Raw genomic sequence first — 27,659 nt, forward strand, 5'->3', positions numbered from 1 at the left:
AGCAGCGGGAGTCTCCGTCCCGCCGCACCCCCGCCAGCAGCGGGAGTCTCCGTCCCACCGCGCCACCGCCAGCAGCGGGAGTCTCCGTCCCGCCGCACCCCCTCCAGCAGCGGGAGTCTCGTCCCACCGCACCCCCGCCAGCAGCGGGAGTCTCCGTCCCACCGCACCCCCGCCAGCAGCGGGAGTCTCCGTCCCACCGCACCCCCGCAAGAAGCGGGAGTCTCCGTCCCACCGCACCCCCGCTAGCAGCGGGAGTCTCGTCCCACCGCGCCCTCGCCAGCAGCGGGAGTCTCGTCCCACCGCGCCCCCGCCAGCAGCGGGAGTCTCGTCCCACCGCGCCCCCGCCAGCAGCGGGAGTCTCGTCCCACTGCACCCCCGCCAGCAACGGGAGTCTCCGTCCCACCGCACTCCCACCAGCAGCGGGAGTCTCGTCGCACCGCGCCCCCGCCAGCAGCGGGAGTCTCGTCCCACCGCGCCCCCGCCAGCAGCGGGAGTCTCCGTCCCGCCGCACCCCCTCCAGCAGCGGGAGTCTCGTCCCACCGCGCCACTTCCAGCAGTGGGCGTCTCGTCCCACCGCGCCCCCCGCCAGCAGCGGGAGTCTCGTCCCACCGCACCCCCTCCAGCAGCGGGAGTCTCGTCCCACCGCGCCCCCGCCAGCAGCGGGAGTCTCGTCCCACCGCGCCCCCGCCAGCAGCGTGAGTCTCCGTCCCACCGCACCCCCGCCAGCAGCGGGAGTCTCCGTCCCACCGCACCCCCGTCGGCAGCGGGAGTCTCGTCCCACCGCGCCCCTGCCAGCAGCGTGAGTCTCGTCCCACCGCACCCCCTCCAGCAGCGGGAGTCTCGTACCACCGCGCCACCTCCAGCAGCGGGAGTCTCGTCCCACCGCACCCCCGCCAGCAGCGGGAGTCTCCGTCCCGCCACACCCCCGTCGGCAGCGGGAGTCTCGTCCCACCGCACACCCACCAGCAGCGGGAGTCTCGTCCAACCGCGCCCCCGCCAGCAGCGGGAGTCTCGTCCCACCGCGCCCCCGCCAGCAGCGGGAGTCTCGTCCCACCGCGCCCCCGCCAGCAGCGGGAGTCTCGTCTCACCGCACCCCCGCCAGCGGCGTGAGTCTCGTCCCACCGCGTCCCCGCCAGCAGAGTGAGTCTCGTCCCACCGCACCCCCGCCAGCAGAGTGAGTCTCGTCCCACCGCACCCCCGCCAGCAGAGTGAGTCTCGACCCGCCGCGCCCCCGTCAGCAGCGTGAGTCTCAACCCGCCGCGGTCCCGCCAGCAGCGGGAGTCTACGTCCCGCCACACCCCCGTCGGCAGCGTGAGTCTCAACCCGCCGCACCCCCGCCAGAAGCGGGAGTCTCGTCCCACCGCACCCCCGCCACAGGCGGGATTCTCCGTCCCTCAGCGGCCCCGCCGTCAGCAGGAGTTTCATCCCGCCGCATCACGGCCGGCAGCGTGAGTCTCGTCCCACCGCACCCCCGCCAGCAGCGGGAGTCTCCGTCCCGCCGCGTCCCCGCCAGCAGCGTGAGTCTCGTCCCACCGCACCCCCGCCAGCAGCGTGAGTCTCGTCCCACCGCACCCCTCCAGCAGAGTGAGTCTCGTCCCACCGCACCCCTCCAGCAGAGTGAGTCTCGCCCCACCGCACCCCCGCCAGCAGCGTGAGTCTCGCCCCACCGCACCCCCGCCAGCAGCGTGAGTCTCGCCCCACCGCACCCCTCCAGCAGCGTGAGTCTCGCCCCTCCGCACCCCTCCAGCAGAGTGAGTCTCGCCCCACCGCAGCCCTCCAGCAGAGTGAGTCTCGCCCCACCGCACCCCTCCAGCAGAGTGAGTCTCGTCCCACCGCACCCCTCCAGCAGAGTGAGTCTCGTCCCACCGCACCCCCGCCAGCAGAGTGTGTCTCGTCCCACCGCACCCCTCCAGCAGCGGGAGCCTCGTCCCACCGCACCCCCTCCAGCAGCGGGAGTCTCGTCCCACCGCACCCCCGCCAGCAGCATGAGTCTCGTCCCACCGCACCCCCTCCAGCAGCGGGAGCCTCGTCCAACCGCGCCCCCGCCAGCAGCGTGAGTCTCGTCCCACCGCACCCCCGCCAGCAGAGTGAGTCTCGTCCCACCGCACCCCCGCCAGCAGCGTGAGTCTCGTCCCACCGCACCCCCGCCAGCAGCGTGAGTCTCGTCCCACCGCACCCCCGCCAGCAGAGTGAGTCTCGTCCCACCGCACCCCCGCCAGCAGAGTGAGTCTCGTCCCACCGCACCCCCGCCAGCAGCGTGAGTCTCGTCCCACCGCACCCCCGCCAGCAGAGTGAGTCTCGTCCCACCGCACCCCCGCCAGCAGCGTGAGTCTCGTCCCACCGCACCCCTCCAGCAGAGTGAGTCTCGTCCCACCGCACCCCTCCAGCAGAGTGAGTCTCGTCCCACCGCACCCCTCCAGCAGAGTGAGTCTCGTCCCACCGCACCCCCGCCAGCAGAGTGAGTCTCGTCCCAGCGCACCCCTCCAGCAGAGTGAGTCTCGTCCCACCGCACCCCTCCAGCAGAGTGAGTCTCGTCCCACCGCAACCCCGCCAGCAGCGTGAGTCTCATCCCACCGCACCCCCGCCAGCAGAGTGAGTCTCGCCCCACCGCACCCCTCCAGCAGAGTGAGTCTCGCCCCACCGCACCCCTCCAGCAGCGGGAGTCTCCGTCCCGCCGCGTCCCCGCCAGCAGCGTGAGTCTCGTCCCACCGCACCCCCGCCAGCAGCGGGAGTCTTCGTCCCGCCGCGTCCCCGCCAGCAGAGTGAGTCTCGTCCCACCGCACTCCTCCAGCAGAGTGAGTCTCGTCCCACCGCGTCCCCGCCAGCAGAGTGAGTCTCGTCCCACCGCATACCCGCCAGCAGCGTGAGTCTCGTCCCACCGCACCCCCGCCAGCAGCGGGAGTCTCGTCCCACCGCACCCCCTCCAGCAGAGTTAGTCTCCGTCCCACCGCACCCCCGCCAGCAGAGTGAGTCTCGTCCCACCGCACCCCCGCCAGCAGAGTGAGTCTCGTCCCAGCGCACCCCTCCAGCAGAGTGAGTCTCGCCCCACCGCACCCCCACCAGCAGCGTGAGTCTCGTCCCACCGCGCCACCTCCAGCAGCGTGAGTCTCGTCCCACCGCACCCCCGCCAGCAGAGTTAGTCTCCGTCCCACCGCACCCCCGCCAGCAGAGTGAGTCTCGTCCCACCGCACCCCCGCCAGCAGAGTGAGTCTCGTCCCAGCGCACCCCTCCAGCAGAGTGAGTCTCGTCCCACCGCAACCCCGCCAGCAGAGTGAGTCTCATCCCACCGCAACCCCGCCAGCTGCGGGAGTCTCCGTCCCGCCGCACCCCCGGCAGCAGCGTGAGTCTCGTCCCACCGCACCCCCGCCAGCAGCGGGATTCACCATCCCACCGCGCCCCCTCCAGCAGCGGGATTCACCATCCCACCGCGTCCCTGGCAGCAGCGGGATTCACCGTCCCGCCGCACCCCCTCCAGCAGCGGGAGTCTCGTCCAGCCGCACCCCCTCCAGCAGCGGGAGTCTCGGTCCACCGCACCCCCGCCAGCAGCGTGAGTCTCGTCCCACCGCACCCCTCCAGCTGCGGGAGTCTCGTCCCACCGCACCCCCGCCAGCAGCGGGATTCACCATCCCACCGCGCCCCCTCCAGCAGCGGGATTCACCATCCCACCGCGTCCCTGGCAGCAGCGGGATTCACCGTCCCGCCGCACCCCCTCCAGCAGCGGGAGTCTCGTCCAGCCGCACCCCCTCCAGCAGCGGGAGTCTCGGTCCACCTCACCCCTCCAGCAGAGTGAGTCTCGTCCCACCGCACCCCTCCAGCAGAGTGAGTCTCATCCCAGCGCACCCCTCCAGCAGAGTGAGTCTCGTCCCACCGCACACCCGCCAGCAGAGTGAGTCTCGTCCCACCGCACCCCCGCCAGCAGAGTGAGTCTCGTCCCAGCGCACCCCTCCAGCAGAGTGAGTCTCGTCCCACCGCACCCCCTCCAGCTGCGTGAGTCTCGTCCCACCGCACCCCCGCCAGCAGAGTGAGTCTCGTCCCAGCGCACCCCTCCAGCAGAGTGAGTCTCGTCCCACCGCACCCCCGCCAGCAGAGTGAGTCTCGTCCCACCGCACCCCCGCCAGCAGAGTGAGTCTCGTCCCACCGCACCCCCGCCAGCAGAGTGAGTCTCGTCCCAGCGCACCCCTCCAGCAGAGTGAGTCTCGTCCCACCGCACCCCCTCCAGCTGCGTGAGTCTCGTCCCACCGCAACCCCGCCAGCTGCGGGAGTCTCGTCCCACCGCAACCCCTCCAGCTGCGGGAGTCTCGTCCCACCGCACCCCCGCCAGCAGCGTGAGTCTCGTCCCACCGCACCCCCGCCAGCAGAGTGAGTCTCGTCCCACCGCAACCCCTCCAGCTGCGGGAGTCTCGTCCCACCGCAACCCCGCCAGCTGCGGGAGTCTCCGTCCCGCCGCACCCCCGCCAGCAGAGTGAGTCTCGTCCCACCGCACCCCTCCAGCAGAGTGAGTCTCGTCCCACCGCTCCCCCGCCAGCAGAGTGAGTCTCGTCCCAGCGCACCCCTCCAGCAGAGTGAGTCTCGTCCCACCGCACCCCCGCCAGCAACGGGAGTCTCCGTCCCACCGCACCCCCTCCAGCAGCGGGATTCACCATCCCACCGCGTCCCTGGCAGCAGCGGGATTCACCGTCCCGCCACGCCCCCTCCAGCAACGGGAGTCTCCGTCCCACCGCACCCCCTCCAGCAGCGGGATTCACCATCCCACCGCGACCCTGGCAGCAGCGGGATTCACCGTCCCGCCACGCCCCCTCCAGCAGCGGGAATCCCGTCCCACCGCGTCCCCGGCAGCAGCGGGAGTCACCGTCCCGCCACGCCCCCTCCAGCAGCGGGAATCCCGTCCCACCGCGTCCCCGGCAGCAGTGGGATTCACCGTCCCGCCACGCACCCTCCAGCAGCGGGAATCCCGTCCCACCGCGTCCCCGGCAGCAGCGGGAGTCACCGTCCCGCCACGCCCCCTCCAGCAGCGGGAGTCTCGTCCCACCGGCACCCGGCAGCGGGATTCAACGTACCGCCGCGCCACCGTCAGCATCGTGAGTCTTGTGGGAACGCACCCCTGCCAGCAGCGAGAGCCTCGTCCCACCGCACCCCCTCCAGCAGCGGGAGTCTCGTCCCACCGCACCCCCGAAGCAGCGGGAGTCTCGGTCCACCGCACCCCGTCCAGCAGCGGGAGTCTCGTCCCACCGCACCCCGCCACAGGCGGGATTCTCCGTCCCTCAGCGGCCCCGCCGGCAGCAGGAGTTTCATCCCGCCGCATCACGGCCGGCAGCGTGAGTCTCGTCCCACCGCACCCCCGCCAGCAGCGGGAGTCTCCGTCCCGCCGCGTCCCCGCCAGCAGCGTGAGTCTCGTCCCACCGCACCCCCGCTAGCAGCGTGAGTCTCCGTCCCACCGCACCCCCGCCAGCAGCGGGAGTCTCCGTCCCGCCGCGTCCCCGCCAGCAGCGTGAGTCTCGTCCCACCGCACCCCCGCCAGCAGCGGGAGTCTTCGTCCCGCCGCGTCCCCGCCAGCAGAGTGAGTCTCGTCCCACCGCACTCCTCCAGCAGAGTGAGTCTCGTCCCACCGCGTCCCCGCCAGCAGAGTGAGTCTCGTCCCACCGCATACCCGCCAGCAGCGTGAGTCTCGTCCACCGCACCCCCGCCAGCAGCGTGAGTCTCGTCCCACCGCACCCCCGCCAGCAGAGTGAGTCTCGTCCCACCGCACCCCCGCCAGCAGAGTGAGTCTCGTCCCACCGCACCCCCGCCAGCAGAGTGAGTCTCGTCCCACCGCACCCCCGCCAGCAGCGGGAGTCTCCGTCCCGCCGCACCCCCGCCAGCAGAGTGAGTCTCGTCCCACCGCACCCCCGCCAGCAGAGTGAGTCTCGTCCCACCGCACCCCCGCCAGCAGAGTGAGTCTCGTCCCACCGCGTCCCCGTCAGCAGCGTGAGTCTCGTCCCACCGCACCCCCGCCAGCAGCGTGAGTCTCGTCCCACCGCGCCACCTCCAGCAGAGGGAGTCTCGTCCCACCGCACCCCCGCCAGCAGCGTGAGTCTCGTCCCACCGCGCCACCTCCAGCAGAGTGAGTCTCGTCCCACCGCGCCCCCGCCAGCAGCGGGAGTCTCGTCCCACCGCGCCCCCGCCAGCAGAGTGAGTCTCGTCCCACCGCGCCACCACCAGCAGCGGGAGTCTCCGTCCCGCCACACCCCCGTCGGCAGCGTGAGTCTCGTCCAGCCGCACGCCCGCCAGCAGCGTGAGTCTCGTCCCACCGCACCCCCGCCAGCAGCGGGAGTTTCCGTCCCGCCGCACGCCCGCCAGCAGCGTGAGTCTCGTCCCACCGCGTCCCCGCCAGCAGAGTGAGTCTCGTCCCACCGCGTCCCCGCCAGCAGAGTGAGTCTCGTCCCAACGCACCCCCGCCAGTAGAGTGAGTCTCGTCCCACCGCACCCCCGCCAGCAGAGTGAGTCTCGTCCCGCCGCGCCCCCGTCGGCAGCGTGAGTCTCAACCCGCCGCGGTCCCGCCAGCAGCGGGAGTCTCCGTCCCGCCGCGCCCCCGTCGGCAGCGTGAGTCTCAACCCGCCGCATCACGGCCGGCAGCGTGAGTCTCGTCCCACCGCACCCCCGCCAGCAGCGGGAGTCTCCGTCACACCGCACCCCCGCCAGCAGCGTGAGTCTCCGTCCCACCGCACCCCTGCCAGCAGCGTGAGTCTCGTCCCACCGCAACCCCGCCAGCAGAGTGAGTCTCGTCCCACTGCGCCCCCTCCAGCAGCGGGAGTCTCCGTCCCACCGCACCCCCGCCAGCAGCGGGAGTCTCCGTCCCACCGCACCCCCGCCAGCAGCGTGAGTCTCGTCCCACCGCAACCCCGCCAGCAGCCGGAGTCTCCGTCCCACCGCACCCCCGCCAGCAGCGGGAGTCTCGTCCCACCGCGCCCTCGCCAGCAGCGGGAGTCTCGTCCCACCGCGCCCCCGCCAGCAGCGGGAGTCTCGTCCCACCGCGCCCCCGCCAGCAGCGGGAGTCTCTGTCCCACCGCACCCCCGCCAGCAGCGTGAGTCTCGTCCCACCGCAACCCCGCCAGCAGCGGGAGTCTCGTCCCACCGCGCCCCCACCAGCAGCGGGAGTCTCGACCCACCGCGCCACCTCCAGCAGCGGGAGTCTCGTCCCACCGCGCCCCCGCCAGCAGCGGGAGTCTCGTCCCACCGCACCCCCGCCAGCAGCGGGAGTCTCGTCCCACCGCGCCCCCGCTAGCAGTGGGAGTCTCGTCCCACCGCGCCCCCGCCAGCAGCGGGAGTCCCGTCCCACCGCGCACCCGCCAGCAGCGGGAGTCTCGTCCCACCGCGCCCCCGCTAGCAGCGGGAGTCTCGTCCCACCGCGCCACCGCCAGCAGCGGGAGTCTCGTCCCACCGCACCCCCGCCAGCAGCGGGAGTCTCCGTCCCACCGCACCCCCGCCAGCAGCGGGAGTCTCCGTCCCACCGCACCCCCGCCAGCAGCGGGAGTCTCCGTCCCGCCGCACCCCCGCCAGCAGCGGGAGTCTCCGTCCCACCGCGCCACCGCCAGCAGCGGGAGTCTCCGTCCCGCCGCACCCCCTCCAGCAGCGGGAGTCTCGTCCCACCGCACCCCCGCCAGCAGCGGGAGTCTCCGTCCCACCGCACCCCCGCCAGCAGCGGGAGTCTCCGTCCCACCGCACCCCCGCAAGAAGCGGGAGTCTCCGTCCCACCGCACCCCCGCTAGCAGCGGGAGTCTCGTCCCACTGCGCCCTCGCCAGCAGCGGGAGTCTCGTCCCACCGCGCCCCCGCCAGCAGCGGGAGTCTCGTCCCACCGCGCCCCCGCCAGCAGCGGGAGTCTCGTCCCACTGCACCCCCGCCAGCAACGGGAGTCTCCGTCCCACCGCACTCCCACCAGCAGCGGGAGTCTCGTCGCACCGCGCCCCCGCCAGCAGCGGGAGTCTCGTCCCACCGCGCCCCCGCCAGCAGCGGGAGTCTCCGTCCCGCCGCACCCCCTCCAGCAGCGGGAGTCTCGTCCCACCGCGCCACTTCCAGCAGTGGGCGTCTCGTCCCACCGCGCCCCCCGCCAGCAGCGGGAGTCTCGTCCCACCGCACCCCCTCCAGCAGCGGGAGTCTCGTCCCACCGCGCCCCCGCCAGCAGCGGGAGTCTCGTCCCACCGCGCCCCCGCCAGCAGCGTGAGTCTCCGTCCCACCGCACCCCCGCCCGCAGCGGGAGTCTCCGTCCCACCGCACCCCCGTCGGCAGCGGGAGTCTCGTCCCACCGCGCCCCTGCCAGCAGCGTGAGTCTCGTCCCACCGCACCCCCTCCAGCAGCGGGAGTCTCGTACCACCGCGCCACCTCCAGCAGCGGGAGTCTCGTCCCACCGCACCCCCGCCAGCAGCGGGAGTCTCCGTCCCGCCACACCCCCGTCGGCAGCGGGAGTCTCGTCCCACCGCACACCCACCAGCAGCGGGAGTCTCGTCCAACCGCGCCCCCGCCAGCAGCGGGAGTCTCGTCCCACCGCGCCCCCGCCAGCAGCGTGAGTCTCGTCCCACCGCGTCCCCGCCAGCAGAGTGAGTCTCGTCCCACCGCGTCCCCACCAGCAGAGTGAGTCTCGTCCCACCGCACCCCCGCCAGCAGAGTGAGTCTCGTCCCACCGCACCCCCGCCAGCAGAGTGAGTCTCGTCCCGCCGCGCCCCCGTCAGCAGCGTGAGTCTCAACCCGCCGCGGTCCCGCCAGCAGCGGGAGTCTACGTCCCGCCGCGCCCCCGTCGGCAGCGTGAGTCTCAACCCGCCGCACCCCGGCCAGAAGCGGGAGTCTCGTCCCACCGCACCCCCGCCACAGGCGGGATTCTCCGTCCCTCAGCGGCCCCGCCGTCAGCAGGAGTTTCATCCCGCCGCATCACGGCCGGCAGCGTGAGTCTCGTCCCACCGCACCCCCGCCAGCAGCGGGAGTCTCCGTCCCGCCGCGTCCCCGCCAGCAGCGTGAGTCTCGTCCCACCGCACCCCCGCTAGCAGAGTGAGTCTCGTCCAACCGCACCCCTCCAGCAGAGTGAGTCTCGTCCCACCGCACCCTCCAGCAGAGTGAGTCTCGCCCCACCGCACCCCTCCAGCAGAGTGAGTCTCGTCCCACCGCACCCCTCCAGCAGAGTGAGTCTCGTCCCACCGCACCCCTCCAGCAGAGTGAGTCTCGCCCCACCGCACCCCTCCAGCAGAGTGAGTCTCGTCCCACCGCACCCCTCCAGCAGAGTGAGTCTCGCCCCTCCGCACCCCCGCCAGCAGCGTGAGTCTCGCCCCACCGCACCCCCGCCAGCAGCGTGAGTCTCGCCCCACCACACCCCTCCAGCAGCGTGAGTCTCGCCCCACCGCACCCCTCCAGCAGAGTGAGTCTCGCCCCACCGCACCCCTCCAGCAGAGTGAGTCTCGTCCCACCGCACCCCCGCCAGCAGAGTGAGTCTCGTCCCGCCGCACCCCCGCCAGCAGAGTGAGTCTCGTCCCACCGCACCGCTCCAGCAGCGTGAGTCTCGTCCCACCGCACCCCTCCAGCAGCGTGAGTCTCGCCCCACCGCACCCCTCCAACAGAGTGAATCTCGTTCCACCGCACCCCTCCAGCAGCGTGAGTCTCGCCCCACCGCACCCCTCCAGCAGCGTGAGTCTCGCCCCACCGCACCCCTCCAGCAGAGTGAGTCTCGTCCCACCGCGCCCCTCCAGCAGAGTGAGTCTCGTCCCACCGCACCCTCCAGCAGAGTGAGTCTCGTCCCACCGCACCCCCGCCAGCAGAGTGAGTCTCGTCCCACCGCACCCCTCCAGCAGAGTGAGTCTCGCCCCACCGCACCCCTCCAACAGAGTGAATCTCGTTCCACCGCACCCCTCCAGCAGCGTGAGTCTCGCCCCACCGCACCCCTCCAGCAGCGTGAGTCTCGCCCCACCGCACCCCTCCAGCAGAGTGAGTCTCGTCCCACCGCGCCCCTCCAGCAGAGTGAGTCTCGTCCCACCGCACCCTCCAGCAGAGTGAGTCTCGTCCCACCGCACCCCCGCCAGCAGAGTGAGTCTCGCCCCACCGCACCCCTCCAGCAGAGTGAGTCTCGTCCCACCGCACCCCTCCAGCAGCGTGAGTCTCGTCCCACCGCACCCCTCCAGCAGCGTGAGTCTCGCCCCACCGCACCCTCCAGCAGAGTGAGTCTCGTCCCACCGCACCCCCGTCCAGCAGAGTGAGTCTCGTCCCACCGCACCCCTCCAGCAGTGTGAGTCTCGCCCCACCGCAACCCCGCCAGCAGAGTGAGTCTCGTCCCACCGCAACCCCGCCAGCAGTGTGAGTCTCGCCCCACCGCACCCCTCTAGCAGAGTGAGTCTCGTCCCACCGCACCCCCGCCAGCAGAGTGAGTCTCGTCCCACCGCACCCCTCCAGCAGAGTGAGTCTCGTCCCACCGCACCCCTCCAGCAGAGTGAGTCTCCGTCCCACCGCACCCCCGCAAGCAGCGGGAGTCTCGTCCCACCGCGCCCCCGCCAACAGAGTGAGTCTCGTCCCACCGCAGAAATTAAGGGACAATTTAGCGTGGCCAATCCACCTACCCTGCACATCTTTGGGTTGTGGGGGCGAAACCCACGCAAACACGGGGAGAATGTGCAAACTCCACACGGACAGTGACCCAGGGCCGGGATCAGACCTGGGACCTTGGCGCCGTGAATGCAGAGACATTCATAACGATCATGTGGTGGTCTCAGACTAAATAAACAAAAGCAGATTACTGCGGATGCTGGAATCTGAAACCAAAGAGAAAATGCCGGAAAATCTCAGCAGGTCTGCCAGCCTCTGTCGGGAGAGAAAATAGCTGACGTTTCGAGTCCAGATAACCCTTTGTCAAAGCTCGAAAGTGGGATGAGTTAAATGAGAAGTTATTGAGAGATAGAACGAGTTCAGCCAGGGGGAGGAGAGTGGTGGTGGATGGGAATTGTCAGAGCCTCTTTTGGAGAAAGAAGCAAAGAGCTCTCAGGCCACCCTGGTGCAGAGATTGCACATCCATGGTGAATAGGAAGCTGTCAATATGGAGCAGGACATCAGAGGAATCTGAGGCAGCATGGTAGCACAGTGGTTAGCGCTGTTGCTTCACAGCTCCAGAGTCCCAGGTTCGATTCCTGGCTTGGGTCACTGTCTATGCGGAGTCTGCACGTTCTCACTGTGCCTGCGTGGGTTTCCTCTGGGTCCGGTTTCCTCCCACAGTCCAAAGATGCAGGTCAGGTGGATTGGCCACGCTAAATTGTCCTTAGTGTCCAAACAAATGTTGGGTGGGTTGCTGGGTTACGGAGATAGGGTGGAGGTGTGGGCGGGGTACGCTGCTCTTTCCAAGGCTCAGTGCAGACTCAATGGGTCGAATGGCTCCTTCTGCACTGCACATTCTATGATTCTATGATCCTATTAATCCCGGATGTAGGTGGGGAAGGAATGGACCAAAGGAGTGAGGATGGAGTCAAGATAAGAGGAAATAGATTTGGTGTTTGGTGGGGCAAGAGAATGCTGACACAATGGGCCTGCCGGGACAGTCCTTTTTGTGGATTTTGGGAATGAGGTAAAAGCGGGCTGTCCGGGGTTGGGAGACTTGAGGTTGGAAGCTGAAGGGGGAAGGCATCCGGAGGAAATGAGGTCGCTAAGAGTGTTGGAGATAATGGCTTGATGTTCAGTGGTCTGATCATGGTCCAGGGGAGGTAGGAGGAAATATCTGAGAGTTAGCCCTCGGCCTCTGCGAGATAGAGATCAGTTCGCCTGACGACAAAAGCACCCACTTTGTCGGCAGGTTGATGGACCTGACGGAGTGAAAAGCAGAAAGTTCGGAAGGAGAGAGGTTGGAATGGGTGAGGGGAGCAGAAAAATTAAGATGCCCAATGTCCCGTTGACAGTTCTCAATGAAAAGATCGAGGGCGGGTAATTGTCCTGCCGGGGGTGTCCAATTGGAGGCAGAATGTTGGAGGCACATGAAACGATCAGTGGAACGGGGGGAGGACTCTGACCCAAAGAAGGGGACTCGGAGACGAAGGCGACGAAAGAAGAGTTCAACATCATGTCAAACCTGGAATTTATTGAGGTGGGCACGTCAGGGTACGAAGCTGGGTACTTTGCTGAGAACAGCTCGCTCAGCCTCAGAGAGGGGAAGGTCGGAGTGTATGGTGAACACGTGGCAAGGGCTGGTGGTAGAATAAATGGGGTACGAGGGATTGGGACTGGTGGAGGGCCTAGGATGGGCAGTGGTGTTGATAAGTTGTTGAAGCTTGCGTTCCGTAACATCTGCAAGAAACAGGAAAAGATTCCTGTGAAGGCATCGAATGATGCGAAGGATGAAATGAAACTGGGGACAGGGACAGCTTTGAGATAGAGAATAAGAGGGTGCTGCTGGAGAGAGATGTTGAGTGTCTTCATGTCAAAGCTTTGACAGAGGGTCATTTGGACTCAAAACGCTATCTCTTTTCTCTCCCTACAGATGCTACCAGACCTGCTAAGATTTCCCAGCATTTTCTCTTGTGGTCTCAGACTAGTTGGACATTCAGGGAATGGAACCCCTTGCGATTGACAAAGGGCACCCCCTGATGCGACGATGCTTGCACGGCCACATGTGTCCCATTACTGGCCCCCTGGACCTGTGGCAGTCCAGCAAATGAAGAAAATGGGTGGCACAGTGATTAGCACTGATGCCTCACAGCTCAAGGGTCCCACGTTCAATTCCAGCCTCGGATGACTGTCAGTGTGGAGTTTGCACTTTCTCCCTGTGTCTGCGTGGGTTTCCTCCGGGAGCTCCGGTTTCCTCCCACAGTCCAAAGATGTGCAGTTTAGGTGGATTGGCCATGCTAAATTGCCCCTTAGTGTCCAAAAGGTTAGGTGGGGTTACTGGGTTACGGGGATAGGGTGGAGGCATGGGCTTAAGGAGGGTGCTCTTTCCAAGGGCTGGTGCAGTCTCGATGGGCCAAGTGGCCTCCTCCTGCACTGCAAATTCTATAATTCTATGGTTCTAAAATCGTGCTGCCCTGTCATCTTGATGGGCCTGGTCGAGAGCAAAGGTGATGGACTGAGAGACTGAGGCTGGGGCATACACAGCATTCATGATCTCTCGGACACAGTGGTGGGCTGATGATTGCGAGATCCCACATAGGTCACCGGTCAAACCCTGGACTATGGTGAAAATGGTCAAGGCTGCCATGACCACCATGGCAACAGGGAATGGGTCACCTCCTCCTCCACATGGCTCGAGGTGTGCTACGACATGGCAGAGGTGGAGAACTGTCTCCTTGTTGAATCAGAATTCCCTGCAGCACATGTTGTTTGACAGCTCCAGGAAGGACATGCGGGGCCTATAAACCCAAGGTCTCCTTCTTCAATGCTGGCAAGCCTTCTCTTCGGAAAGGTTGGTGGCCACCCCTTGAGCCTGCCCAGCAGCTCCCTGTTCACCTGGATCAGGCTCCTCCTGGGTTGGGCAACTCTGAGTCGGTGGTGTCTGTTTGCCACCAGCGCTGAGATGAAAATAATAACCAACCCCATTGGCTCCATCCTGAAACAAATCGGTAAACTGGGAGGGCTGGGAGAAAGACAGTCAGATAGGTGATCCACCTCATTAACCTCAATATCTCCCAACACCCCTTGTCCTCTTGGTCCGTGAGGCTAACTATCCTGCACCGTCTCTGGAGGCCAGCGCAACCTCAATTCTTTGCTGGCCATCACACTTCATCAATTGACCGGCCACAGTTAATGCCCTCACGCCTTCAGAGTTACCTGGGCTCGTGTATGGTTGCTCCCTCCCTTAATATCAACAGCAATGGGGTTCATTGTGTTGGGGGGAATGAACGCTTATGTGAACCTTGAGGGCAGTTGGAACCCCTAGGTGGTCACAGCTGCGAGGCTCCACGCTATCCCTCCCGATGCCCTGCACCCAACCATCACCTGTTGACATTTAAGATTTCAACCCCTCACTTTAACTGTGAGACAGTGAGCAGCTGACATTGGTGAGGGTCAAATGATGATGGCCAATTAGTTGGGGAGGAAGACTCGTCTCTCAGGAATGTTAGAGGACACACCTATTCCCTGAGGGAGGGAAAGACTGCACGAATAAGCACAGCTAATACTCAGGCTTTGTCATCCTGTTTTCTAATTGCTTAACATTTGCCTTAAATTGCCACTGAAACGACTACACGATGACATCAATAAGTTCCATCCGACCATCAGACTCATCATGGACTACTCTCCAAAATCAGTTGCATTCTTGACACACTCGTCTCCATAAAGGACGGTCACCTCAGCACTTCGCTTTACCGCAGACCCACGGATAACCTCACGATTCTCCACTTCTCCAGCTTCCACCCTAAACACATTAAAGAAGCCATCCCCTATGGACAAGCTCTCCGTATACACAGGATCTGCTCAGACGAGAAGGAGCGTAACAGACATCTACAGATGTTGAAAGATGCCCTCGTACGAATGGGATATGGCGCTCGACTCATCGATCGACAGTTCCAACGCGCCACAGCAAAAAACCGCACCGACCTCCTCAGAAGACAAACATAGGACACAACCGACAGAATACCCTTCATCGTCCAGTACTTTCCCGGAGCGGAGAAACTACGACATCTTCTTCACAGCCTTCAACACGTCATCGATGAAGGTGAACATCTTGCCAAGGTCATCCCCACCCCCCCACTACTTGCCTTCAAACAGCCGCGCAACCTCAAACAAACCGTTGTTTGCAGCAAACTACTCAGCCTTCAGAACAGTGACCACGACACCACACAACCCTGCCATGGCAATCTCTGCAAGACGTGCCTGATCATCGACATGGATACCACTATTACACGTGAGAACACCACCCACCAGGTACACGGTACATACTCGTGCGACTCGGCCAACGTTGTCTACCTCATATGCTGCAGGAAAGGATGTCCCGAAGTGTGGTACATTGGCGAGACCATGCAGACGCTGCGACAACGAATGAACGGACATCGTGCGACAATCACCAGGCAGGAATGTTCCCTTCCAGTCGGGGAACACTTCAGCAGTCAAGGGCATTCAGCCTCTGATCTCCGGGTAAGCGTTCTCCAAGGCGGCCTTCAGGACGCGCGGCAACGCAGAATCGCCGAGCAGAAGCTTATAGCCAAGTTCCGCACACATGAGTGCGGCCTCAACCGGGACCTGGGATTCATGTTGCATTACATTCATCCCCCACCATCTGGCCTGCGAAATCCTACCAACTGTCCTGGCTTGAGACAATTCACACCTCTTTAACCTGGGGTTACCCCATCTCTGGATCTGTAAAGATTTAATCACCTGCTAATGCTCACATTCCAAGCATTGTCTGGCATCTTTGAATCTGTCTATATATATGTTTCTGGAACATACCTCTTCATTCACCTGAGGAAGGAGCAGCGCTCCGAAAGCTAGTGACATCGAAACAAACCTGTTGGACTTTAACCTGGTGTTGTAAAACTTCTTAATTTGCCTTAAGGGCAGCCACTGATTTATCTCTGAGCGAATGCACAGCGGTGCCTACCATCACCACCCCGCAGCACCCCCCCCCCCCTCCCCGCCCCACCCTGATCATTACTGTCCTGCCTGCTCTCTCGGGGTCACATCCAGCCTGTCCCTTCAGCTGGAAACCTTCAGTCTCATCACTCCCTTCCCCCCACTTCATGAACCCTGCTCCCCCAGCCGGCCTGGACCCCAAGGCCATTGGCAACTGTGATCTGTCCGTTTATTCTCACTTCTCAGGGGCACAGCAGAAATGCTGCAGACATGTCCACAAAGCTTCCCTGAAATTGTTTAAACATCCTCACCAACTGAGTCCAAAGATGTGCAGGATATGTGGATTTGTCCCTTAGTGCCCAAACGATTAGGTGGGGTTAATGTGGGTTTACTGGGTTACGGGGATAGGGTGGGGGTGGGGGCCTTGGTAGGCTGCTCTAATCGAGGGTCAGTGCAGACTCGATGGGCTGAATGGCCTTCTTCTGCACAGTAGGAATTCTATAATGGGAGTCCCTTACTTGTGGCCAACCAAAGTTGAGAATGTTCATCCAGGAAGGCCTCAAACGCACAACAGATTTCATCAGTAATGTGCAGAGATGGAGTCGAGACATCGGAGGGAGAGCTCAAACCTCCAAGCACCACTTAGCTGACCTGCAGGGAAGGTGATGCTTGGACTGATCAACCATTTCCAAACTCATTGAAATGGAATGGAAGCTCCTTATCCTCGATCCTGAGGGGCTGCCGCAGACAAGCTTCTCTGGTAACTCTGTGGAAAAATGGCATCTTGCTGCTTGCCGCTGCATTGACACGCATTGAGACTGTCTTTAAATATGAACTCTGTTTGTTGTTCATATTCGGGGCTAGCGATTCGAGCTTAAGTACCCGGTTAAAGTCCTGATAATTGGAAATTATTGCAATCAGTCTAACTGCCAGTGTAAAAGTAACTATTTCAAATGCAAAGTTTCATTCTTACAGGTTTTGAATTCTTCATCTTGTTTTAATTTCCCTTTCATTCTCTTTACTCTCTCTCTCTCTCTATTTCTCTTTCTGCTCCTGACGACATTGAAATCACTCCATTTTATATAATCGACTTCTCATTCTTCCTGTGCTTATTTCCCTGTACTTATAGCCACTTGCTGTCCGTCTTCTGCAATACACACTGACCTATTCACGATAGATACATATTTCTTTTTCTTAATTAATATTATTACTTCTAAGAATATTGCAACACACCTTCTTTTTGTCACAATCATCCAGGTGGTTCTGTATGAACTGGACACTGGCTGTGAAATCTGAAGAGTTAAATTCATATGGAATACACCATCCCAGTGGACCAAACTTCCGCCGTTCCTAACATTTAATAAGAAATAAATTGTTGCATTTAATCCAGATTTTAAATTCCTTCGAATGATTTGAATGAACATCATCAACAGCAACAAACTACATGTAGCACAATTAATATAACAAGGTGATTAACAGGAGCATTATCAACCAAAATATGGCACTGAATCAGTTAAGTAGATATTAGGTCAGAGAGGTAGATTTGTGAGGAATGTCGTAAAGGAGGAGGGTCACAGAGTCGTACACCGCAGAAAAGGCCCTTCAGCTCATCGAGTCTGCGCCGAGAATAAATACCCCTAATCCCACGCTACTGCCTCTTAATGATAACAATAATATAATAATAATAATCGCTTATTGTCACAAGTAGGCTTCAATGAAGTTACTGTGAAAAGCTCCTAGTCGCTACATTCCGGCACCTGTTCGGGGAGGCCGGTCCGGGAATTGAACCCGCGCTGCTGGCATTGTTCTGCATTACAAGCCACTGTGCTAAACCAGCCCCTAACGGCACTTGTCCCATGTCCTTCAATGTGATGGTGTTTCAAGTGTTCATCCAGGTGCGTTTTAAAGGTTGTGGGGTTTTTAGCCTCCACTTCGTTCCCAGGCAGTTCATTCCAGATTCTCACCACCCTCTGAGAGAAATTTGTTTTTCTCAAATCCCCTCGGAATTTCCTGCCCCTCACCCTAAAACTATGCCCCATTGTGATTGACCCCTCAACAAAGGGGACCAACTGCTTCCGACTTACCCTGACCAATCCCCTCAATCTTATACACCTCAATCATATCCCCCCTCTTCAGCCTTCTCTGCTCTAAGAAAACAATCCAAACCTATCTAATCTCTCCTTATAGCTCAGTGATCGATTCCAGGCAACATCCGGGTGAATCTCCTTTGCACCATCTCCAGTGCATTCACCTCCTTCCTATAGCGAGGTGACCCGACTGCTCACAGCACACCGAGGTAGAAAGCCAAAGAGGTTTAGGGATGGTATGACAGAGCTTAGAGCCTCAAAAGCTAAAAATCATCAGCACCAGGTGATGCTTAATCCAGAGACACAGGGTATTGCTCTGGGGACCTGGGTTTGAATCGCACAATGGCAGATGGGTAAACGTGAATTCAATAAAAAGAATCTGAATTAAAACTCAAATGATGATCATGAATTGACTGTTGTAAAAACCCATCTGGTTCACGAATGCTCTTTCGGGGATGTGATGAATGGAAGATTTTAGGAAAATTGGATTATCAACATTTGACCATTTGGGGTTGAAAGCCTAGGGCTAGAGAGTGTTTGACTGCAATGATCATGTTTTTAACAAGGGATTTTGTTTTGCAGGGCTTTTAGGAGCCAGAAGGTGAAATTGACAAAGGAATGTGTTTTTAACTCTGGGCTAATGCACTGTACATTGACTGGGGGAAACCCCTGGGGAGTTAATGCGCTTTCAGCCAGGAGAGTTCATTTGTTTTTCAGCTTGGGGGAGATGATGTCATTGCTGGGTGGAGCTAAGGGATTCAGAAAGACATTTTGTGAAAGCTTTGGAGAGCAGTTGAAGTTTGATCTGGTTGACACTGAGTTCACAATTCTCTCAGTGGGATAGTTAAAAAATAATATTTTTTAATATAATAAAATAATATTCCCGTACCAGCCTCCCCGAACAGGCGCCGGAATGTGGCGACTAGGGGCTTTTCACAGTAACTTCATTGAAGCCTACTTGTGACAATAAGCGATTTTCATTTTCATTTTCATTTTTCATTAAAGCAGAGCAGTCTTGTCTGAGGACAAGGAAGAAGCTGAGGCACATCAGTTGAACCAGGTTCTGACAGGAGCCAAATCTGTTTTATAAAGCAAGTATTACTCTTTGATATTAAGCTGGATTAAGAGCTGTGTGTTTTTTTTCTTGTTGTTTAATGGGCAATGGGAAAACTGAGGGGTACCTGAAGGGGGTACTGGGGGGGGCTTGAAGAGAGGGCTGAGGGGTGGATTGAGGGGTGGCTAAAGGGGAGGACTGAGAGGGGCCTTAATGGGGGACTGAGGGGGCCTTAAGGGGGAACTGAGGGGGGCCTGCAGGGTGGACTGAGGGGAGTGCCTGAAGGTGGGACTGAGGGGTGGGGCCTGAAGGGGGGCTGAGGAGGATGCTTGGCAGCGATTCAGGGTGGGGTGGCTGTCAGTGATTTAGTGTGGCCGGTGCTACAGTCTTACTCTGAGATTGGGCACCCTTTTTAAAGGGTGCCCCAATCTCTGATGAGTGGGACCTGTCAGTGAGTTTAGATTCCTCCTCTTTTAAGGCCAGTGCTATACCCGCCTCTCTGCAAAAGAGTTTCAAAGTGCAGTTTGATCCCACCTCAGCAGCGCTGTCAGTACAGCAGAAAACATATCAACTTCTCACTGGCGGCAGCTCTCAGAATGAATTCGGGAGAATCGCGGATTTTATCTCCCACTGGAATCTCAGCTCCCACCAGTCACCAAGTCCACTGCGGATGTGATGAAAGAATTCCATCCTATATTTCTCACTTTCTCTTGTACAAATATCTTTCTCTCATTATGAAACTTTCGGTCATTTTTTGCTGTTTTTATATTCTGTCCAATCATCTGTCCTGGCAACCATCTTTACGCAATTGTATGCTTTTTCTTTATGTTTGATATTAACTTCAACTTTTTTTGTTAACCACAGATGGTGGGTCCTTCCTTTGGAATTTTCTATCTCTTTGGAATATATCTCTTCTGTATATCCTGAAATGTCTGCCACTGTATCTCTCTTCACCTCTCCCTTCACCTGAATACCAGTTCATTTTCACTAGCTCTCCTTTAATGCCCTCATAATTGCTCTTAGTTAAGAACAAAGAACAAGGAGAATACAGCACTTGAACAGGCCGTTCGGCCCTCCAAACCTGTTCCGATCATGATGCCCTCACTAAAAAAAGCCTTCTGCCCTTACGGTCCGTATCCCTCTATTTCCTCATTATTCATGTACCCATCCAGATGTCTCTCAAATGTTGCTAATGTGCCTGTTTCCATCACATCCTCTGGCAAAGCATTGCAGGCACCCCCCACTCTCTTGTGTGAAAAACTTACCCCGTACATCTCCCATAAACTTCCCCCTCTCACCTTTAAGCTGTGGCCCCTTTTAATGACACTTCCACCCTTGGAAAAAGCCTCTGACTATCCACCCTGTCTATGCCACTCATAATTTTGTAGACCTCTATCAGGTCTCATAGAAAGTGCAGTTTGACCTGCTGATCCTAGACCCACTGCACTATCCCTGGCAGCAACTGAACTTATGAACATCAGAAATACCTGCAGGAATAGGCCATTCGGGCTCAAGCCTCACTGGTCCACCATTAAAAAAATCATGATTGATCATATTGTGGCCTTAACACCATTCCTTGCCTGCTGCCCACACCCCTTGACTCCCTTGGAGATCAGAAATCTGTCCCAATCAGTCTTGAATACATTCAACGAGCCAGCGCATGTTGATCTCTGAGTAGAAAATCAACACTGGTGAAAGGCAACAGGAGAAAGAAAGGATTTCTATCAGAATGAACAGGCAGCATGAGCCAAACGGTTAGAATTAGGAACAGCAATGGATTTCAAATGCTCTTGAGAGTTCTCCACAGACTCCTATTTAGTTGTGATGCAATGGTAAAGGGGAGGGGGAAGGATGTAAAATATGGAGGTCATGGTCTCTGTTTTTGAGATTTTACTCCGCACTTTCCTGTAATTCAGAGACCTCGGGCAAGATCTGGAAGCCAAGGTTCAAGTCCCATCAAGCCGTAAAAATGAGGACAATGAAACCATTGTTGATTGTTGTAAAAAAATAACCACCTGGCCTTTAGAGGAAGGGACATCTGTCATCTTTACCTGGCCTGGCCTAAATGTGACTCCAGATCCACTGCAATGTGGTTGACTCTCAAATGTCATCTGAAATGGAGGGGAGTCAGGGACAGGCAATATGTGCTGGCCCAGCTGGTGACGCTCACATCTGACAAAGCCAGTGAAGCTCACATCTGGCACAGCCTGTAAAGCTCACATCTGACCCAGTCAGTGACGCTCACATCTGACAAAGCCAGTGATGCTCACATGTGGCCCAGCCAGTGACGCTCACATCTGACAAAGCCAGTGAAGCTCACATCTGGCACAGCCAGTGAAGCTCACATCTGACCCAGTCAGTGACGCTCACATCTGACAAAGCCAGTGATGCTCACATCTGGTCCAGCCAGTGACGCTCACATCTGACAAAGCCAGGGAAGCACACATCTGGCACAGCCAGTAAAGCTCACATCTGACCCAGCCAGTGACGCTCACATCTGGCACAGCCAGTGATGCTCACATCTGGCCCAGCCGGTGACGCTCACATCTGGCACAGCCAGTGAAGCTCACATCTGGCACAGCCAGTAAAGCTCACATCTGACCCAGTCAGTGACGCTCACATCTGACAAAGCCATTGATGCTCACACCTGGCCCAGCCAGTGACGCTCACATCTGACAAAGACAGGGAAGCTCACATCTGGCACAGCCAGTAAAGCTCCCATCTGGCCCAGCCGGTGACGCTCATATCTGGCACAGCCAGTGAAGCTCACATCTGGCACAGCCTGTAAAGCTCACATCTGACCCAGTCAGTGACGCTCACATCTGACAAAGCCAGTGATGCTCACATCTGGCCCAGCCAGTGACGCTCACATTTGACAAAGCCAGTGAAGCTCACATCTGGCACAGCCAGTAAAGCTCACATCTGACCCAGTCAGTGACGCTCACATCTGACAAAGCCAGTGATGCTCACATCTGGCCCAGCCAGTGACGCTCACATTTGACAAAGCCAGGGAATCTCACATCTGGCACAGCCAGTAAAGCTCACATCTGACCCAGCCAGTGACACTCATATCTGACCCAGCCAGTGACGCTCACATCTGGCCCAGCCAGTGGCACTTACATCTGACCCAGCCAGTGATGCTCACATCTGACCCAGCCTGTGATGCTCACATCTGACGCAGCCAGTGATGCTCACATCTGGCCCAGCCAGTGACGCTCACATCTGGCCCAGCCAGTGACACTCATATCTGACCCAGCCAGTGGCGCTCACATCTGGCCCAGCCAGTGAAGCTCACATCTGACCCAGCTGGTGATGCTCACATCTGACCCAGCCGGTGACGCTCACATCTGACCCAGCTGGTGATGCTCGCATCTGACCCAGCCACTGACGCTCACATCTGGCCCAGCCAGTGACACTCATATCTGACCCAGCCAGTGACGCTCACATCTGGCCCAGCCAGTGAAGCTCACATCTGACCCAGCTGGTGATGCTCACATCTGACGCAGCCAGTGATGCTCCCATCTGACGCAGCCAGTGATGCTCACATCTGACGCAGCCAGTGATGCTCACATCTGGCCCAGCAGTGACGCTCACATTTGGCCCAGCCAGTGACGTTGACATCTGGCCCAGTCAGTGATGCTAACATCTGGCCCAACCAGTGCGCTAACATCTGGCCCAGCCAGTGACGCTTACATCTGACCCAGCCAGTGATGCTCACATCTGACCCAGCCTGTGATGCTCACATCTGACGCAGCCAGTGATGCTCACATCTGGCCCAGCAGTGACGCTCACATTTGGCCCAGCCAGTGACGCTCACAGTTGGCCCAGCCAGTGATGCTCACATTTGGCCCAGCCAGTGACGCTGACATCTGGCCCAGTCAGTGATGCTAACATCTGGCCCAGCCAGTGCACTCACATCTGGCCCAGCCAGTGACACTTACATCTGACCCAGCCAGTGCGCTGACATCTGACCCAGCCTGTGACGCTCACATCTGACGCAGCCAGTGACGCTCACATCTGGCCCAGCCAGTGACGCTCACATCTGACCCAGCTGGTGATGCTCGCATCTGACCCAGCCACTGACGCTCACATCTGGCCCAGCCAGTGACACTCAAATCTGACCCAGCCAGTGACGCTCACATCTGGCCCAGCCAGTGAAGCTCACATCTGACCCAGCTGGTGATGCTCACATCTGACGCAGCCAGTGATGCTCCCATCTGATGCAGCCAGTGATGCTCACATCTGACGCAGCCAGTGATGCTCACATCTGGCCCAGCAGTGACGCTCACATTTGGCCCAGCCAGTGACGCTGACATCTGGCCCAGTCAGTGATGCTAACATCTGGCCCAACCAGTGCGCTCACATCTGGCCCAGCCAGTGATGCTTACATCTGACCCAGCCAGTGATGCTCACATCTGACCCAGCCTGTGATGCTCACATCTGACGCAGCCAGTGATGCTCACATTTGGCCCAGCAGTGACGCTCACATTTGGCCCAGCCAGTGACGCTCACAGTTGGCCCAGCCAGTGACGCTCACATTTGGCCCAGCCAGTGACGCTCACATCTGGCTCAGCCAGTGGCACTTACATCTGACCCAGCCAGTGATGCTCACATCTGACCCAGCCTGTGATGCTCACATCTGACGCAGCCAGTGATGCTCACATCTGGCCCAGCCAGTGACGCTCACATCTGGCCCAGCCAGTGACACTCATATCTGACCCAGCCAGTGACGCTCACATCTGGCCCAGCTAGTGAAGCTCACATCTGACCCAGCTGGTGATGCTCACATCTGACCCAGCCGGTGACGCTCACATCTGACCCAGCTGGTGATGCTCGCATCTGACCCAGCCAGTGATGCTCACATCTGGCCCAGCCAGTGACACTCATATCTGACCCAGCCAGTGATGCTCACATCTGGCCCAGCCAGTAAAGCTCACATCTGACCCAGCTGGTGATGCTCACATCTGACGCAGCCGGTGATGCTCCCATCTGACGCAGCCAGTGATGCTCACATCTGACGCAGCCAGTGATGCTCACATCTGGCCCAGCAGTGACGCTCACATTTGGCCCAGCCAGTGACGCTGACATCTGGCCCAGTCAGTGATGCTAACATCTGGCCCAACCAGTGCGCTCACATCTGGCCCAGCCAGTGACGCTTACATCTGACCCAGCCAGTGATGCTCACATCTGACCCAGCCTGTGATGCTCACATCTGACGCAGCCAGTGATGCTCACATCTGGCCCAGCAGTGACGCTCACATTTGGCCCAGCCAGTGACGCTCACAGTTGGCCCAGCCAGTGATGCTCACATTTGGCCCAGCCAGTGACGCTGACATCTGGCCCAGTCAGTGATGCTAACATCTGGCCCAGCCAGTGCACTCACATCTGGCCCAGCCAGTGACACTTACATCTGACCCAGCCAGTGCGCTGACATCTGACCCAGCCTGTGACGCTCACATCTGACCCAGCTGGTGATGCTCGCATCTGACCCAGCCACTGACGCTCACATCTGGCCCAGCCAGTGACACTCATATCTGACCCAGCCAGTGACGCTCACATCTGGCCCAGCCAGTGAAGCTCACATCTGACCCAGCTGGTGATGCTCACATCTGACGCAGCCAGTGATGCTCCCATCTGACGCAGCCAGTGATGCTCACATCTGACGCAGCCAGTGATGCTCACATCTGGCCCAGCAGTGACGCTCACATTTGGCCCAGCCAGTGACGCTGACATCTGGCCCAGTCAGTGATGCTAACATCTGGCCCAGCCAGTGCGCTCACATCTGGCCCAGCCAGTGACACTTACATCTGACCCAGCCAGTGCGCTGACATCTGACCCAGCCTGTGACGCTCACATCTGACGCAGCCAGTGATGCTCACATCTGGCCCAGCCAGTGACGCTCACATCTGGCCCAGCCAGTGACACTCATATCTGACCCAGCCTCTGACGCTCACATCTGGCCCAGCCAGTGACACTCATATCTGACCCAGCCAGTGACGCTCACATCTGGCCCAGCCAGTGATACTCCCATCTGACGCAGCCAGTGATGCTCACATCTGACGCAGCCAGTGATGCTCACATCTGGCCCAGCAGTGACGCTCACATTTGGCCCAGCCAGTGACGCTGACATCTGGCCCAGTCAGTGATGCTAACATCTGGCCCAACCAGTGCGCTCACATCTGGCCCAGCCAGTGACGCTCACATCTGACCCAGCCTGTGATGCTCACATCTGACGCAGCCAGTGATGCTCACATCTGGCCCAGCCTGTGACACTCACATTTGGCCCAGCCAGTGACGCTCACAGTTGGCCCAGCCAGTGACGCTCACATTTGGCCCAGCCAGTGACGCTGACATCTGGCCCAGTCAGTGATGCTAACATCTGGCCCAGCCAGTGCGCTCACATCTGGCCCAGCCAGTGACACTTACATCTGACCCAGCCAGTGCGCTGACATCTGACCCAGCCTGTGACGCTTCCATCTGACGCAGCCAGTGATGCTCACATCTGGCCCAGCCAGTGACACTTACATCTGACCCAGCCAGTGCACCCCGCCTGCGGATTTCCCAGCGACAAGAGGTAGCTTCAATGGGAAATCCCATTGAAGAGACAATCCTGCCACCAGTGTCAGCTGGGTACCGGAGAATCCCATCAAGTAATCACCAAGAAAGTACAACAGTGCCTATACTTACTCAGGAAACGAAGGAAATTCGGCATGTCCACATGAACCCTTCCCAACTTTTACAGATGCACCATAGAAAGCATCCTATCGGGCTGCATCACAGCCTGGTATGGCAACTGCTCGACCCAGGACCGCAAGAAACTTCAGAGAGTCGTAAACACCGCCCAGTCCATCACACGAACCTGCCTCCCATCCATTGACTCCGTTTGCACCTCCCGCTGCCTGGGGAAAGCGGGCAGCATAGTCAAAGACCCCTCCCACCCGACTTACTCACTCTTCCAACTTCTTCCATCGGGCAGGAGATACAGAAGTCTGAGAACACGCACAAACAGACTCAAAACAGCTTTTTCCCCACTGTCACCAGACTCCTAAATGACCCCCTTATGGACTGACCTCATTAACACTACACCCTGTATGCTTCACCCAATGCCGATGTTGTCTAGTTACATTGTGTACCTTGTGTTGTCCTATTATGTATTTTCATTTATTCCCTTTCTTCCCATGTACTTAATGATCTGTTGAGCAGCTCGCAGAAAACTACTTTTCACCGTACCTCGGTACACATGACAATAAACAAATCTAAATCCAAATCCAAAAAAGGAGGGGGAGCAGCCCCAAGTCGTGGTCCACATAGGTACCAACGACATAGGTAGGAAAAGGGATAGGGATGTAAGGCAGGAATTCAGGGAGCTAGGGTGGAAACTTAGATCTAGGACAAACAGAGTTATTATCTCTGGGTTGTTACCCGCGCCACGTGATAGCGAGATGAGGAATAGGGAAAGAGAGGAGTTGAACGCGTGGCTACAGGGATGGTGCAGGAGGGAGGGTTTCAGATTTCTGGATAACTGGGGCTCATTCTGGGGTCGGTGGGACCGCTACAAACGGGATGGTCTACACCTGGACCAGAGGGGTACCAATATCCTGGGGGGGAAATTTGCTAATGCTCTTCGGGAGGGTTTAAACTAATTCAGCAGGGGCTTGGGAACCTGAATTGTAGCTCCAGATTACAGGAGGTTGGGAGTAGTGAGGTCATGAGTAAGGTTTTAAAGTTGCAGGAGTGTACCGGCAGGCAGGAAGGTGGTTTAAAGTGTGTCTTCTTCAATGCCAGGAGCATCCGGAATAAGGTGGGTGAACTTGCGGCATGGGTTGGTACCTGGGACTTCGATGTTGTGGCCATTTCGGAGACATGGATAGAGCAGGGACAGGAATGGTTGTTGCAGGTGCCGGGGTTTAGATATTTCAGTAAGCTCAGGGAAGATGGTAAAAGAGGGGGAGGGGTGGCATTGTTAGTCAAGGACAGTATTACTGTGGCAGAAAGGACGTTTGATGAGGACTCGTCAATTGAGGTAGTATGGGCTGAGGATAGAAACAGGAAACCAGAGGTCACCCTGTTGGGGTTTTCTATAGGCCTCCGAAAAGTTCCAGAGATGTAGAGGAAAGGATTGCAAATATGATTCTGGATAGGAGCGAAAGCAACAGGGTAGTTGTTATGGGGGACTTTAACTTTCCAAATATTGACCGGAAACGCTATAGATCGAGTACTTTAGATGGGTCCGTTTTTGTCCAATGTGTGCAGGAGGGTTTCCTGACACAGTATGTAGATAGGTCAACGGGAGGCGAGGCCGTATTGGATTTGGTACTGGGTAATGAACCAGGACAGGTGTTAGATTTGGAGGTAGGTGAGCACTTTGGTGATAGTGACCACAATTCGATTACGTTTACTTTAGTGATGGAAAGGGATAGGTATATACCACAGGGCAAGAGTTATATCTGGGGGAAAGGCAATTATGATGCGATAAGGCAAGACTTAGGATGCATCGGATGGAGAGGAAAACTGCAGGGGATGGGCACAATGGAAATGTGGAGCTTGTTCAAGGAACAGCTACTGCGTGTCCTTGATAAGTATGTGCCTGTCAGGCAGAGAAGAAGTGGTCGAGCAAGGGAACCGTGGTTTACTAAGGCAGTCGAAACACTTGTCAAGAGGAAGAAGGAGGCTTATGTAAAGATGAGACATGAAGGTTCAGTAAGGGCGCTCGAGAGTTACAAGTTAGCTAGGAAGGACCTAAAGAGAGAGCTAAGAAGAGCCAGGAGGGGACATGAGAAGTCTTTGGCAGGTAGGATCAAGGATAACCCTAAAGCTTTTTATAGATATGTCAGGAATAAAAGAATGACTAGGGTAAGAGTAGGGCCAGTCAAGGACAGTAGTGGGAAGTTGTGCTTGGAGTCCGAGGAGATAGGAGAGGTGCTAAATGAATATTTTTCGTCAGTATTCACACAGGAAAAAGACAATGTTGTCGAGGAGAATACTGAGATTCAGGCTACTAGACTAGAAGGGCTTGAGGTTCATA

General features: G+C 58.9%; 1 protein-coding gene across 1 annotated transcript in view; it reads right to left on the reverse strand.

The window, feature by feature from the left end:
* The window catches only part of LOC140411508 (dynein axonemal heavy chain 8-like), a 2,059,122-nt gene that overhangs the window by 172,294 nt on the left and 1,859,169 nt on the right, over positions 1-27,659 (reverse strand). The window contains exon 85 of the mRNA XM_072500594.1: positions 16,727-16,843. Within this exon, the coding sequence (XP_072356695.1) occupies positions 16,727-16,843 (117 nt within the window). The remainder of the gene's footprint in view (positions 1-16,726; positions 16,844-27,659) is intronic.

Source organism: Scyliorhinus torazame, chromosome 4 (genome assembly GCF_047496885.1).
Source record: "Scyliorhinus torazame isolate Kashiwa2021f chromosome 4, sScyTor2.1, whole genome shotgun sequence".
Taxonomy (NCBI): Eukaryota; Metazoa; Chordata; class Chondrichthyes; order Carcharhiniformes; family Scyliorhinidae; genus Scyliorhinus; species Scyliorhinus torazame.